Consider the following 14,585-nt stretch of genomic DNA (forward strand, 5'->3'; position numbering starts at 1 on the left):
CTTTTCCTTCAGTGCAGCGACTTTTTCCGTCAGATCGTTGATGATGGTTTTCTGCTCAGTGTTCTCCACTTCATAGACGCTGCATTTCTTTAAGGCTTCGTTCAGCTTAGCATTAAAAATAAAAGTCAACGCGATAGAAATATATAGGATTACATTAAAATCGCGACGTTAGAGTTACAAGATCAAATTTATATAACAGCGGAATTTATACTTTGAAATTAATAAGTGAGAATAATTTATCACCCCAATAAAACATAAACACATTCATGCAAAGCTCTGTGTTGGGTCTAAGAAATCCTTACACCCAACTTAAAGCAATTACATGAAGTGAAGAAAACAGTAAAGAAACAGAGCAAAAAATCTTCAGATAGGGAAAACCAGCAATATTGCTGCTGATACACAAAGTTACGGCTAATGGTCATCAGTTCTAATAAATTAAATACTATTGAACAGTAACTGTAACTCACTTTTTGCTCCGTATGCACAAACTTTTCACCAAGCTCTTTGTTCAGAAGATCCTTTTCTTTAAGCTGTTTCCTCAAAGTTTCAATTTGTTCTAGTTTTTTGGTCACGCTCAACAGCTTTTGCTCTTTTTCTCCAAGTGATGTTTCAAGGAAACTATTTCTGTCACTTAATCTAAGAAGAAAATACGTATTTAGATATTTTGGGAAAAAAAGCTTGCTTCAGGTTTCATAGACTTATTAGCCCCAAACTATGGTCCTAAAAGAACGATTATGTTTGCACTTGCCATTTAAACTTGCAAGTACAAAAATAAAATTACTGCAAACAGAAGCAGGAATCTATAACTCTTTTTCAAGTGTTTTAAGATATTATACTTCTCATTAGAAGTTTAAGCTTAAAGCAAAAAAAGCTAATCCTGTATGGAGCTGTAAAGAACATGGATTTTACCCTTTAAGCTGCTCATTCAAGCTGGAGATCAGAATTTGATGCTTTTCTGCATCTCGCATTTGTTGGCTGCGTAACTGGGTGAGCTGAGTTTGCAAACGTTCATTCTCACTCTACAACAAAATAATAACGAAGCGGATTATAACATGCGAACAACCAGAATAACGCAAGACAACTGGAGTCACGAAAACCTGACCCTTCGGGAGATTCACATCCTGCGCTCTAATAAAGACAATGATTCCAGCACTTCAGCCGATACCAGTGCAAAATAGAACACTGATATCACAAGGGCAGACGTGATATTAGTTCAAACAGACACAACCCACCTTTCAGAAGCAACTCCTGCACACCCAAAACACCGCACACACGCACTGTGTTAAGGCAGCTTACTTGTTTTAAATGGGGATCTAATGCTTTGCAAAAATACTTTCCTCATTGCTTGGAAGACAGGACCAAACTCGCTTTTTTGTTTTTTTCTTATTTTTTCAGGTTGAGGGAATGCAAACACCTGCATATGGGGGATTGTGGAGAAAAGAGAAGGGAAGCAAGCTTCATTCACACAGCTTTTGTTTGGTTAACACAGTACAAACCTACTCTAGCCAGATCCACTGCACCAACTCGAAAAGAAAACCACCAAAAAAACCTGAAAGCGGCAACCAAAAGCAGAACACAAATCCAGAAGCAAGAGCAAACAGGACAAACTTGTCACCTCTAATGACAATACGCTAGTGTTTTGGAGGAGGCAGAACACACCTGCACCGCCCTCAATAGCTGCCCTTCTTCATCTACACCAAACGTTACCTGCATTGAAAGGCTTGGTTATAGGATTCTAAAGCAATGATTAATATAAGGTAGGCTTTCATCTTAAAATCATTAATTCTTTTTTACATATGTGCAACTGAACAGAAGAACAACTATCAGTAATGCACCAAGCCCAAAGGAGTTTGACTAAGAGATCAATCACATCATTTAGTGAAAAGAAGGTTTACAAATTATCAACCATAGTAACTTGTCAGTCAGACAATATTAGAAATAACTTTCCTGATGAATATTTACTTTATTGTTCCTTTTGGTACCTTCATGGAATAATTTCACAATATAAATATATATCAAATTAATACATGTGGGTTAGATTGTGTGTGTATACATATATAATAAAAAATATTATTTATATATATATTTACACAGTTTCTTTTCTATAAATGTGTCTACATATATATTAAAAAAGCTCAGACACACACATTTATACAAAAGAAATCTGAGGGATGTAAAAACAGTGAGACTTATGCCAGTATTAAAAAAATCTAACTCTGGACCTTCTAACAAAGTCCCCTAAGAAAGAACAATGAAAATCATGTTGTCTTTTACTGTTTACCATGTTTCTAAAACAAATAACAAAACTTACTTCCAAACAAGTTTCCCTGTGTGATGACTTTTGTTTCGACTTCAGATCATAACATAGTACATATACACTCTGTGCCAACATAATTATGAGGTATAAACTAGGCTTTAGACATTTCTGCTAGCTGCAAATTGACCGTTTTGTCTTATTGTAGGCTATGATCATAAGAAGATAAAGAGAGAATGCAATGATTGTCCACACAACTCCCAACGCTCACCTGCAGAGCTTCCATTCTACCTTGCAGCTGCAATCGATCTTCCAAATCCTGGCAACGCTCTTCTAGAAAAAGGATTTGCTCCTGCAGCTGATTTCTTTCCAATTCCAACTCTTCAACCACACTCCGCAACCCTACTTAGGTCAAAGAAGAAGAATGATCTCAAGAAAGGCGTACTAAAATTCCCGAGGTTTAGAAATGGTTTCAGCTTTTTATTCATGATTCCCAGCAGTGCTGGGCACAATCAGATCTTGACCACTTCCAGTGGAAATGCGTGAAGCCCTGCATTTCCAAAAATCAGACACCAAAAGTACCCTTAATGCTAAAAAAACAAAATAAAGGGCTCAAGAACTCAGAGAATCTGGCAGAAATATTCTCAACAATATTGTGGCTCATGCTACTTTAATCACAAGTTAATTGTGGACTTGCAGGATCTTAAGCACTAATTAATAAACCAAGTAAACTAGTCTATACCAAAATTTGCAAGTGAGTTCGTTGCATTTGAACAATAAGATATATTTGCAGTCTTCACCACAAATATAAAACACTTGTATGGAAAAAAAAAATGGTTTTAAAATTAAAAATATACAGTGATGGAATGCAATTCTCATTTGCAACGTAACAATTATATAGATCGAAAACACATTCACAGGAACGAGACTTATAACTTAAAAAAACACATGATCTTGCCACATAGGATGTTTCATGGGCAGCAAGGCTCAAACAATTCCATTGTTTAGCCATATTTATATTCTACTTCTGAACCAAAACTAGGCAGTTCATCCAGCACGCACATGCTTTAAAATGAAAAGGAGGAAAACGCAAGCCAAAAAAAATCCAACAAAGATTAGGATACACCACAAATGGGCTGTTAGTTGAATTTGAAAACAAAAATAGACACAAAATACAGATGCTGTGCATGCTTTAATAAACTGTCTAGTCGCTATCACACCTGCGTTAGGTGAAGTGTACTCTGGCCACCAACCTCCCATGTTTTCTCCCTCAGCGGGATCAGTGTTATCCAAGGTGACGTTCAATTCTTGGAAGCTTTCTTTTCTGTCAAAGCTGTATTCTTCCTACAATCAAAACATGAGAACCGAAGTTTCATTAAAAGAAGAAAGGAAGCAAAGGTAAAAATACATATTCTGTTTTTACAAGCATAGTTTCAATTAGAAGTCCTAAACTCAGCAACTGTTTGGATACCTTGATCGGTCCCCTGATTTCTATACTTAGTAGAGTCCTCTGAATCTCAAGGTACAGTATCATAGTTAACATAAAATCATTCTTTCAATGGTATTTTAATGTGACAATGACACCCTATTTCTGCTTACAAAAGATTATCACTTATTCCTTCAAGTTACAGCCCCAACAACCTAGAAACACACCTGAACGAACTGACACCACTTACTAATTATTCATTAAAGCTCTGCCAAAGAGACTTGCAAAGATCATATCTAAACCAAAAATGGCCTTAACGTATTAAGCACGCATATTAAGCTTCAAGCATGTGAATTACTCCAGAGGGAAACTCACGATTTTTCAATGTAAAATTAAGCAGACTCATTACTCAAGGCATAAAGAGGTGTGATGTCATTGGAATTTCTCATCTTGTAGCTACATGGGCAATCATGAACTTCTCCAAAGTGTTCTATTACGTAACTAATCTAAGTTCTTAAGCCCTTAACCGTAAAGCAGCACATGAATAGCAGTTTTATTAACATACAAGTGAGGCTAAGGCGTCATAGGTTTGAACCCACCTGAAGCTTCCTGCTGGGCTGGTTGCCTTTCCTCCTGTCCCGCTGCAGCCGGCCCATCCCCGGAGCTGCGCCCAGTTCCTCCTCCAGCTCCTGTTGCCCTGAGACCATGGCTGGATCAGAGCAGCCAGGAAAGAACCAGTCATCCTCAATCAGTTTTGTGCCACAGGAAAGCAGTGACATTTATATCAGACGCTACTACGTAAGAAGAGACCAGGGACAGGCTGAGGTCCCTACGAACGACTGACAGGAACAAGATTAAAGAAGCAACTCATTGCGTTCACCTTGTCATTTCCCTCCAACATAAGGACATAAGAATAAAGTCTGCAAATCTCACTAAGAAGCAGCAAACTGAAGTCTGACTTTAATTCTTCACCAGCTCTAAGTGAAGACTTTATACAGGAGACTGGAAAGGGTGAGGTTATGCTGATACTAAAAAAATACAATGCCAACCAATTAAAAGGCCAAATTATCTCTCATTCCAATTTACCAGGTTAAAACATACTTAATTTGTATGACAAATGCATCAGCTGAGACAGCTGTAGTTTTTATAATCTGGACAATCACATTAATTTTTATGGAAATGACATGTGTCCCTTTCGACTTCAATTTTAGTATGAGCTACAAAGCCAAATAATCTGAGCAAGTCACAAGCACGTGTTACACTGCAAACTGCCATCAAACCACCTCATAATACATTAATAACATCATTCTTTTTAAGACAAATGCAGATTCACTTGTAAATAAACACACTGGATAAACTCAGAGTATGAAAGCTTAGGTATGCATCCTGTTCATCGTTAGAAATTATTGTGCATTTAAAGTACATTCCCATCTGTTTTGTGATACGACAAAACATGTTTGGGGTAACAGACTTGGAAATAAGATGTTTCATGCAAAGCAGACAAAACAGAGCAGCCAGAGAAAAGAAAGTAAAGGTGGCTCCATACTTTAACTGAAGATTAGATTAATTAATAATGGCAAATTTAGCTTGCGATTTAACCACATTACTCCACAGTTGTCCTCACAGCGTGCAAAACTCAGACAACTTATGTCGATGCATCTGTGAGGTAAATACAGAAATTATTAAGAGATGCAGCCCTGCTGGGAACACTCAACTCCCATCTGAGCTGCCCAAGGAGGATTTATACCACAAATGTCATTAATGCACCGTTCTCTAACACCTGCTAGATGTAAATTCTTCCTGTAATATTTCAACGTTACATACTTAACAGGTTGTCAGCAAAGATTAGAGGAAAAATAGTAAAGAAAACAAAATTAAGGACCCTTTTAAAGTAGAACTTCTAAATAGGATTTTACTTCTGGTTTTAATTACACTTTGGCTTCTGGCACTGTCACTTGATCATTATACACACACTTGTTTATTTTCAAGTAAAGTTTTTACTATTTTCTGCAATTTATGAGATGGAATATAATCGGGGCTTTTTAAATACAACTGAATTCAAGCACTATTAAAAATATTCAGACAAACTCGATTCTCATTTAATCACAACCACGCAAGCCAAGATTTTTTGCTCTAGAGAAGGTTACACCATAAATATGGAGTCAGCTCTTAGTGCAGAGAAAAACGTAGAAAGATGATTTGGTTAATATAAAAGAAGAAACAGGTATCGCAAGGCAGAAACAAAAGGCAAGTTAAAACCAGCACTTGTTACACGTATTGCTAAACCCCACATACCATCAATGGCAAACCTCATAAGGTACCGCTGGCCATTTCCTCCAAAGAAGCAACGAGGGAAGGAAAGGGCAGCGGTACCTGACAAGTTGCCATCGCTGCAGGAACCTGCATGCACAAAACTGATGGGAAACTGCTCTCCCTGGCTGCCCAGACCGCAGCGGAGGCGGGAGCGGAGGGGAAGGGACGCTGAGGGCTCGGCAGGTGCAACGGCGGGAAGAACAAAAAAGAAACAGAAAGGTCATGCTTGTCCCAAGGGCAAAATAAAAGCAAAATTAAACACAGGCTGGCGCAGATGAAATCTTCCAACTGTCATTAATATTGCACGGGGATCTGTCGTTATCACAGATAACAGGTTGTTTTAATGAAGGGAATACTATTCTCTTTCAATTCCAAAGGATTAGAGGTATAAATTGCTCAAAAAGAAGAGATGTGACCCTTAAAACGCTTCTGTGCTTACATACGGGACTTTCAAATTGATCATGTAAATGAAAAAATAACTCAATCGCAGGTTAAAAACATTAGGCTCGAATTAACTAACTGGGTTAATTACAATAAGTTGCGCACATTAAAATTTGCTATTAATCCCCCAAAGTTAACTACCAGGACAAAAATTAGAATATAGTACCAGATGGCATGGGAAAAAAAAACAGTAAAACTATCTGAAATTTAACCAGACTTTGCTGCTTCACTTTCTCATCCTCTGCTTTGTTAATAATCTAGAAAATTATAAAACCTGAGATAACTTGGAATATCTTTTTCTGTAAGTAATTGAATACCTTTATCTAGCTCCAAACCATTGCCAGTTAATGTTATTCAGCTGACCTATCAAGTGACGCTTGCTAACACATTACTAAATATTCTAAGAAAGGTTTCTAATTAATTCTATTCAAAGAGAAACTCTGTCTCAGGTACAATTTACTAAAGCATCACCTTTATTCATCAAATTCTAACCACCTCTATAGCTGCCCACACCTTGATCGCTTATTCTGGGCAGGCAGCTTTAATAATAATTCAATATTTTGGAACTTTTAACCTTGGTCATTCATGTAGAGACAAGAAGCTTTTGAAGTTCAAGCAGCCTCACAGAGCAGCAAACAGAACAAGCACATCTGCTCATAAAAATGATGCAAAAAAAATAGCTGAGCCCACGAAAAACAGGTTTAAGGAAACAGGAGAAATTGCAAACTTAAGCAATTTCACTAACTACAGAAATCAGCCACAGTGGTGTGCTGCCAATTCGGTCTGAAGTACAGCAGACCCGCACGTATATATATATAAAAATATGACTATTTTATCGTAAATAAAACAATTCACCTTCTCTCTCCTCCTCAATCTGAGCCATTCTCAAGGCCATGGCAGATTTCTCTTCTCTGACGTGCTCGCGAGACTCCTCGGACTCTGCGACGCTTTCTTGCCACTCCAGGAGGTGACTCTGCAGCTCGTCCACGCTGCCCGATTCACTGGCCTAACAACAGAAATTGCACGTGAAAGCATATTTACCAAATCCCACCGCAAATGGAAGTAACATTGTCAGCTGGCAAACCATTCACAGAGAAAACAATTCATTATAATTTACCACTTTGCACAAATGTAGATCTAGGAAAGCAATAACTGCTGTTGGAGGTTATGTAAAAAGCATCACCACTTTGTAAAGTATCAAAACCGCTACTGCCAATTACACTTTTAATCTATTTTTAAACTAAAATTGGCTGTTTTAAGCAAAATATTTTTGTTGCACATTGTCCTGGTTTTCTTAAAAACAAGTTTCTCTTTTAGTGAATTTGCCTGTCAGCTAAAGCTTCATATTAACTGCATTTTCCTGGAGAACCAGACACATGTTTTGGTAAACCTAGCAATGGAATGCAAACTTATTGATAAGCATGGACGGACATCTCGCGGGAGGGGCAACGAGAAACAAGTGACCAGGAAACTGACCAACTGTGTATAACATTCCATTCACATGAATATTTCATATAAAAGTGGGAGATCACGAGGATCTTGTCCCTTTTTCCTTTTCCCTTCTGCTTATGGCCGACATTAGGAGAGGACCTTGCTAGTCGTCCCTGTGAACTGAGACCTAGTGACAGACTGAATCCGGCTCCGGTTGGCTGCAGAGTCCAGTCCAGGACTTCGGTTGCCGGCTCTGCAGTTGCTGAGACTTTCAAGATTGTTTTTTTATATTTTGTATTATTTTTCTATTCTTATTAGTAGCATTAGTACAACATTGTTAATTTTTCCAACTCTCTTCTCTCTGTCCTTCTGTCCAAGAACAAAACCAAATAAAATGTCTCCACAAAATCTGGAGAAAAAAGTTCTTTTGTAGAGAAACAGAATGAACTGTTTCAAACTGGCTCTGCCACTGGAGCTGTACAAAGTTATCATGATTAATGTCTATTCTTAATCCATCTTTAGAGTCTTCTCACTTTGTTATCCAGACCTATATATTTGTCAAGCTTACAGCTTTTATTTCCTTCTGAAAACTTGACAAAACAACAGCCACACTTTGAAGACTCATATTAAACGTAACTAAATAAACAGTAAACTGCTTGGAAAAATATATTTTAAGGTACGTGGAAAAAGTAAGTAGATATCAATCTTTTTAAATAACTCAAAACTTGTCAGCTTGTTGTCCTACTGAACAGCCGCTAACAACTCCATATATCACCCAATTAATTTACAGCACCAAAATCCAGCTGATACACTTTTCAAAGTGTAATTAGCACCGCTGGAGTTAATCAGTGACTGATACAAATGAATTTTCAAGTAAACCTGTGAAGCTGCTCTCTTGGTCACTTGGTCCAGGTCAGCCTGCAACTTCCTTTGCTGCTCTTCATAGACTTCCAGCTTCGCCAGCAATTCTTCTGTAAAAACATAATAAATTGGGCTCGTTAGGACACAAAATGAATTGCAAGATCAATAAAAATTTATAATAAATATTCTAAATGAAAACTTGTGTAATAATTCATTTCAGTGAGAAGGCCTCTGTTGGGCTGTGCTGTCCATCTACCCCTAAAATTCACTTCTTGACCATTAGTGATGAGTGCTTTAAATCTAACCTGCTAACAACTCAGACTGATGAACTGAAAATCCTACCATAGATATTGTTTCCTACCATTTTGCGTTCTGATTTCACATAACGATTGCAGTTTTGACCGTAATTCTTCGTTTTCAATTTCTAATTCTGAGACACGATTGTTCAAGGCAGATGCATCGTTATTCTTTGACGAAAACTAGAAGGAAAAATAGTTAAAAGAGTTTTTCAAATGCACCAAAACACCAGAAACACAGCAAAACCAGTGCAACCTTTTTTTTCCCTGAACTTCTAGTAAGATTTAGAATGCCTGTTTTTCTAATATTTGAAAGCTCGACAAACAAGCTAATCCCTAATAAATTGACTCCTGAAAGCTGGTAACACCAGTTCGTACTGGTTTTTGTTAAAACTCATATCAACATTTCATGCCCATTCCATTTTAGACATTTATTCATATATAAAGATACTTTGAAGAAGTTGTTTTAATATTCTATTTACCCACATTTTACTTTTTTCAACCAAATCTCCCAAGCGCAGTAGCTTTAAAAACAGGTATGCGAGATTAAACGAAATGTTACACATACAGTTTTTAATTCATCCTCCAGTTGTTTGATCCTCGCTTTGGACCAAGCCTTCATTTTCAGAAACTTGGCTTCCGATTTACTGGCCTCTTCTGTTTTCAGTTTCACTTGCACTATGAAACCAAGACACAAAAAATTATTCAAAACTCCAGAAAGATTATTAATACAAGATTTATGTTTAATTCCTTTAGCAATTGGAAGTTATACACTCACACAATACATCTAAAGAAAAATACAACACTAAGAAATGTAGTGACAAATTTACAGTTTGTGCTATTATCTTGGTATTTCTATCCTTCATTATTACAGTTTTTCATCACAGGCACTTTTTAATTCGAGTGGCAATAACTTTTCCACCAAAGGTAATGTCGTTCTACTTGCAACAGGTAGGAAACGAGCATAGAATATGTAATAGGATGTGGCAAAATAAACTTTCATATCTACCAAGTGGTTCAATAGGCTACCTTCTAAATCTTCCATCCTCTCTTTGGTTATAGACTCCAGCTCTTTAACTCCTTTTGAGTCCGTCTGTCCACTACTGCTTAATTCTGCCACTTGTTTCTTGAGTTGAAGCAGGGCCTGATCCTTCTCTTGCAGCTCAGTTTCATGTTTCTCCTGAATTTCATGCAGCTCAGCATCATATTTCTCCTTAACTTTTGTCATTTCAAGCTCATGTTTCTCCATCATGTCTCTTAACTGGGCTCTCATGACATGTTTCTCAGCATCCAGTTTAGACTGGAGGTTTTCTTTTTCAGACACAAGACATTTCAGGTTTTCATTAATCTCCTGTAAAAAAAAAAAAAAATAAAAAAAAACCTTTATATTTTAATGCAAAATATTTTTAGTACCACTCTTAAATATTATATCTATATTCCTACACATATTATAATGGGAAATCAGGGCTACTGTTGGTAACTTGGCTGTACTGCAAGAACTACTCAGCTCTGACTTTCCAAGATAGAAGTGGAGACTTGAGCAAAATGGCATCACTATTTGAGCGCCAACTACATCCAACCACTCCCACAGGTGAAAATCGAATGAAGAAGAATGTTTGGTTCTACAGAATATAAAGAAAAATGAAGCAAACAGATCTCTTCAACACTGATCCCAAAGTTTCAGAGTGCTCGCTACAATGCCACCCAGGTGATGTCACCTACAGAAATTAAAATTACAGTTGTTAAACTGATCTAGTTCTTAGCAAGCTGACTAGCTCCCCATTAGTGCTTTTAGTGCCTTAACTAGTTATTTTAACGCATAAAAAGGTAGAAAATATTACAGATCACTGTAACAGAGCAGTCCACTCGCATTAGACCTGCTGCTCAAAAAACTACTTTCATGATACGTAAACCTAGGAAGATAAAACATCCAGGTAAAGAAGCGCTGCAGATCAGCAGAGGGAACATTTCCAAACTATGGTTAAAACTGCTTATGTAAATAAAGCAAAGTTTCCTGCTTTTTTCATACTAAAGATGAGATTCCATTACAGTTTAAAGTGGCTTAAGCTCATGTTGCCATAGTCAAACCTTCCCCCATTTCTTGTGCTGCACACACCAGCACAAGGTACCATTGGTTCCTGCAGAGCATCACTGTAGGAAGATGCATCTAACCCACTTCTTTTTTAAAAAAGCACATAAAAAAACCTGCATATGGCAGGAGACATAACAAGTGCGAAGGACTAATTAAACAGGCTTAAATGACCACGGATCTTAACTACCTGAGCAAGACATCTACCTGGGTATATAGCTAAAAACATTTCTATTCAGATTCTGATTCTGGCAGCCCTCTTGGCAAGTGGAAAGTCTTTTGGGAATACCATAGCTAACGTGCTGGATTGGGCACATCCCAGACAGGCTACAATGCATCTGCGCCAGCAAAGAGTCCCAAAAGCTTTCTGGAGAGATTGCAATGTCCTTTTTCCATGCCGCTGAACTGAAGCTGCAACACTCAAAGGCTGTAATCAGAGTTCATGCGAGGTGCTTAAACACAAAGAATCTTGATCAGGTATTGCTTTTGCATTCAATAGAAATCCAGCAAAAGGAAAGGCATGCTAGTAGCAAAACACTCGCTTTTTGGGGAGAAAAAAGCCTGGTTTGGGGCTCACTCCAGACTCTACCTAGAGATCCCAAAATTTTTTCACAGCAAAAAGTCTTCCCTAAGTCCCTTTGGCAAATTCCCAAAATGAATCAAGACAAACTACAGGTGAGAGTTGACAGGTTTATATTTTATGGACTCTACCTCTCCTTTAAGTTAATTTCCTAACTGAAATGAATATTTGTTTGCACAACTATGGTTGCATTATTAGCGCATCAAAGCCTCCCAGAGAACTGCCTAAATATGTTATGCAAAATTATCTTTTGCGCACAACCAAACAGCTTTTTCAATTTGCATTTGACCTGATGAGTTCAGATGTGTGAGTCTGCTGTTTCTTACTTTCAATTCCTGGTCCTTGGCATCCAGTTCTTTTTGCAAGACATCTATCACCTGTGTCCTTCCCAGCATGACCTCTTCTTTTTCATGGAGCTTCTGTTTCAAGGCCTTTAGTAGCTAACAAAACAAAACCAAAAATCAAGTAATCAATAAAGGAGTTGAAACTTTCAGATGACAAAGACTTATCTTTATTTTCCCAACTGACATCCGAACTGTGCCACAGAGGTTTGTAACTACATGATGCCAAATTCCCATGTGTACCTAAATCAAAGCAAGCTACTGAGTTTCCAAAGCAACGTACCTGTTCTAGGTCAGCACTTGCATCAGATTTAGCAGCTAATTTAAAGAGCTCCTGCTCATGCTTTTGTCTCTGTGCTTCCAGTTCCTTTTCCTTTTCCTGGATAATATCTTGAAGCACGCATACCTAAAAGTACATAAAAAGTAAATACGAAACCAGCCCACAAACGCAGAGTAAAATTACACTGAATTCTTTAATTAAAGGTACAGCGAGATGGTGTATTCTACCTTAAGTCTCAATTTTGCTGCGTGCCAACAGTAAAGGTGTGCCGGGCAGCTCACGGCACGAGAGAAGGTGACCTGGCAAACAGCCACTTGTGCCAAGAATGGCCACAATAACCCAAAACCACTACCAGCCATCGCACGTGCGCATTTTTGCACCTTGAGATGTAGTGCTATGAGAAAGAAACACCTGGAGGTTCTTCAACTAGAATTCTGCACGACTCATTTCACTCTGTCACACGCCGGTTCCGCCGGGCCCAAAAACCAGCCACATTCTTCAACTGCTTTCTTGCACAAAGCTTTCAGCTTCAATTATATCAGCAGCACAAACCATCAAGTGCTTCATTATTCTCATTTCATCTGATCACCGTATAGATCTTTACTCAAGAATCATCCAAAATTAAAAAGGCGTTTCTTAACTATTGACATAGAAACGCTACGGCCAGGATACCACTTCTTCCACCAAAGAATGCCAATATTTTTACCGCGTGTTTACTTACATTTTTCATATATGAAGCTTCTTTTCCTTGAAAATGCTCTCTTTCTTTGCTCTGAATATTTTTAAGGCTCTCAATCTGTTCCTGGAACAAGCTACATTTTTCCTCACTGTCTCCAACCTTTTTGGTAAGGTTCTGAACTAGGATCTGCATGCTTTGGAGCGAGGACTCTTTAACAGCCAGCTGATTCTTTAGAATGCAAACCAAAAGACAATGAGAAGGACGGACTCAGAAAAAAGATCCAGCAACCACCACGAAGCCACATCCCAACCCTTCCCTCAGTTAAAGCAACATAAAACTCAAAATTTGGATTTGGTTTTAATTTGAATGCAATCTGTCAGCAGATTCTGAAGCTGATCCAAATACATATTAATGGTACTGACCAAAAAGTAAATAAATAGAAGTCTACTAAGATAAATGAAAATAATCAGTAAAGAGTTTTTATTCACATAAATGACTGCAAAGGATTTGTGCTTCAGAGAAGGATCCACCGCACAACACATCAGAATTTGCCGATACCTTGAAACCTCTATGGAGATTTTATATTTGAGCTGTTAATATACCTTCAATTCTTCATTAGGCAAGAGTAGTTCATTGGCAGCACCAGCTGACCCGCAGGCTATCTGTAAATCGATGATATACGCATCCCGCTCAGCCAGCTTCTTCTCTTTCTCTGCCAGCATGGAATCCATTTCAGCCCCGCGACTGCGCTGGGCCTGCAGCTCAGCGCCCTGAACATGGAAACACAACATTGCTTGTCATCCATAATCCCACAGCACAGAATAACACTTTGCATTATTTCCTTATTGCCTGTTTTAGGGTACTGAAAAGATTATAATCAAATTTAGAATCTGGTTCAATTTTGAGTGTAATCTCTAATTATTGAGCATTTCTCTCTGACGTTACGGTCACTTCCCAGAGCCAACAGTCATATCTCAAAACACATCACTGGAGAGAACACCTACAAACCATAACGTGAAATCAGCCCTTGCCTACATTTCTTCCTGTTATGCCTTATTTTTGCAACAAGAAAAACAGCATTTTTGTTCAAAATACAAGATTGAAACATAGCATTAACCCGCAAAGTTCATATTCGTGTATCCTATTCCATTCATTTTCAAATGACTACAAAATCACGGCTGAGGATTCACTGCTTACACAGGACACAATGACAGAATCCCCACTGTGTTTGCTCAGGCAGGTTGTACCGTATAAACTTCTCCATCTACCCAATAGAAAACTCTCAGAATATCACTTTAATAACACATAATTAAATATATTAATATGTTTCAATAAAAATATTTCACCGCAATCCTACAGCACCAATGTGAAAAGCTACACGCTTATCGTATAAAATCCCACCTTTCTTTGTAACTCTTCATTTTTCTGTGTGATCTGGGATTCTAGTTCTTCAATTCTCCTCCTCAGCACTAATATTTTAGCCCGATTTGCCGCAGCGTTCTCCTGGTCCCCATCTTTGGACACCTGCAAAAACAAGGAGCTTTACGTTCTGTAAATAGGTAACACGGGACTTCTGCAACTCTCATTATTCAGG

The 14,585-nt window shown here is 38.0% G+C and overlaps 1 protein-coding gene across 8 annotated transcripts in view; it reads right to left on the bottom strand.

The window, feature by feature from the left end:
* LOC309442622 (uncharacterized protein) overlaps window positions 1-14,585 on the bottom strand; it is a 41,297-nt gene that overhangs the window by 20,137 nt on the left and 6,575 nt on the right. For 2 of the 8 annotated variants that reach the window (XM_082058650.1, XM_082058645.1), the window contains exons 5-21: window positions 14,393-14,515; window positions 13,594-13,761; window positions 13,034-13,219; window positions 12,316-12,438; window positions 12,018-12,131; window positions 10,052-10,373; window positions 9,591-9,700; window positions 9,088-9,205; window positions 8,745-8,836; window positions 7,290-7,440; window positions 4,280-4,389; window positions 3,475-3,598; window positions 2,526-2,656; window positions 1,660-1,707; window positions 910-1,019; window positions 468-636; window positions 1-105 (exon numbers count right to left, since the gene is read on the bottom strand). In XM_082058650.1, the coding sequence (XP_081914776.1) occupies window positions 1-105; window positions 468-636; window positions 910-1,019; window positions 1,660-1,707; window positions 2,526-2,656; window positions 3,475-3,598; window positions 4,280-4,389; window positions 7,290-7,440; window positions 8,745-8,836; window positions 9,088-9,205; window positions 9,591-9,700; window positions 10,052-10,373; window positions 12,018-12,131; window positions 12,316-12,438; window positions 13,034-13,219; window positions 13,594-13,761; window positions 14,393-14,515 (2,304 nt within the window). Of the gene's footprint in view, window positions 106-467; window positions 637-909; window positions 1,020-1,659; window positions 1,708-2,525; window positions 2,660-3,474; window positions 3,599-4,279; window positions 4,390-7,289; window positions 7,441-8,744; window positions 8,837-9,087; window positions 9,206-9,590; window positions 9,701-10,051; window positions 10,374-12,017; window positions 12,132-12,315; window positions 12,439-13,033; window positions 13,220-13,593; window positions 13,762-14,392; window positions 14,516-14,585 lie in introns of all 8 variants that reach the window. The other 6 variants (XM_082058652.1, XM_082058649.1, XM_082058651.1 and 3 more) reach the window with 4 other exon arrangements.

The sequence above is a fragment of the Streptopelia decaocto genome (genome assembly GCF_964273445.1).
Source record: "Streptopelia decaocto genome assembly, chromosome: 7".
Lineage (NCBI taxonomy): Eukaryota > Metazoa > Chordata > Aves > Columbiformes > Columbidae > Streptopelia > Streptopelia decaocto.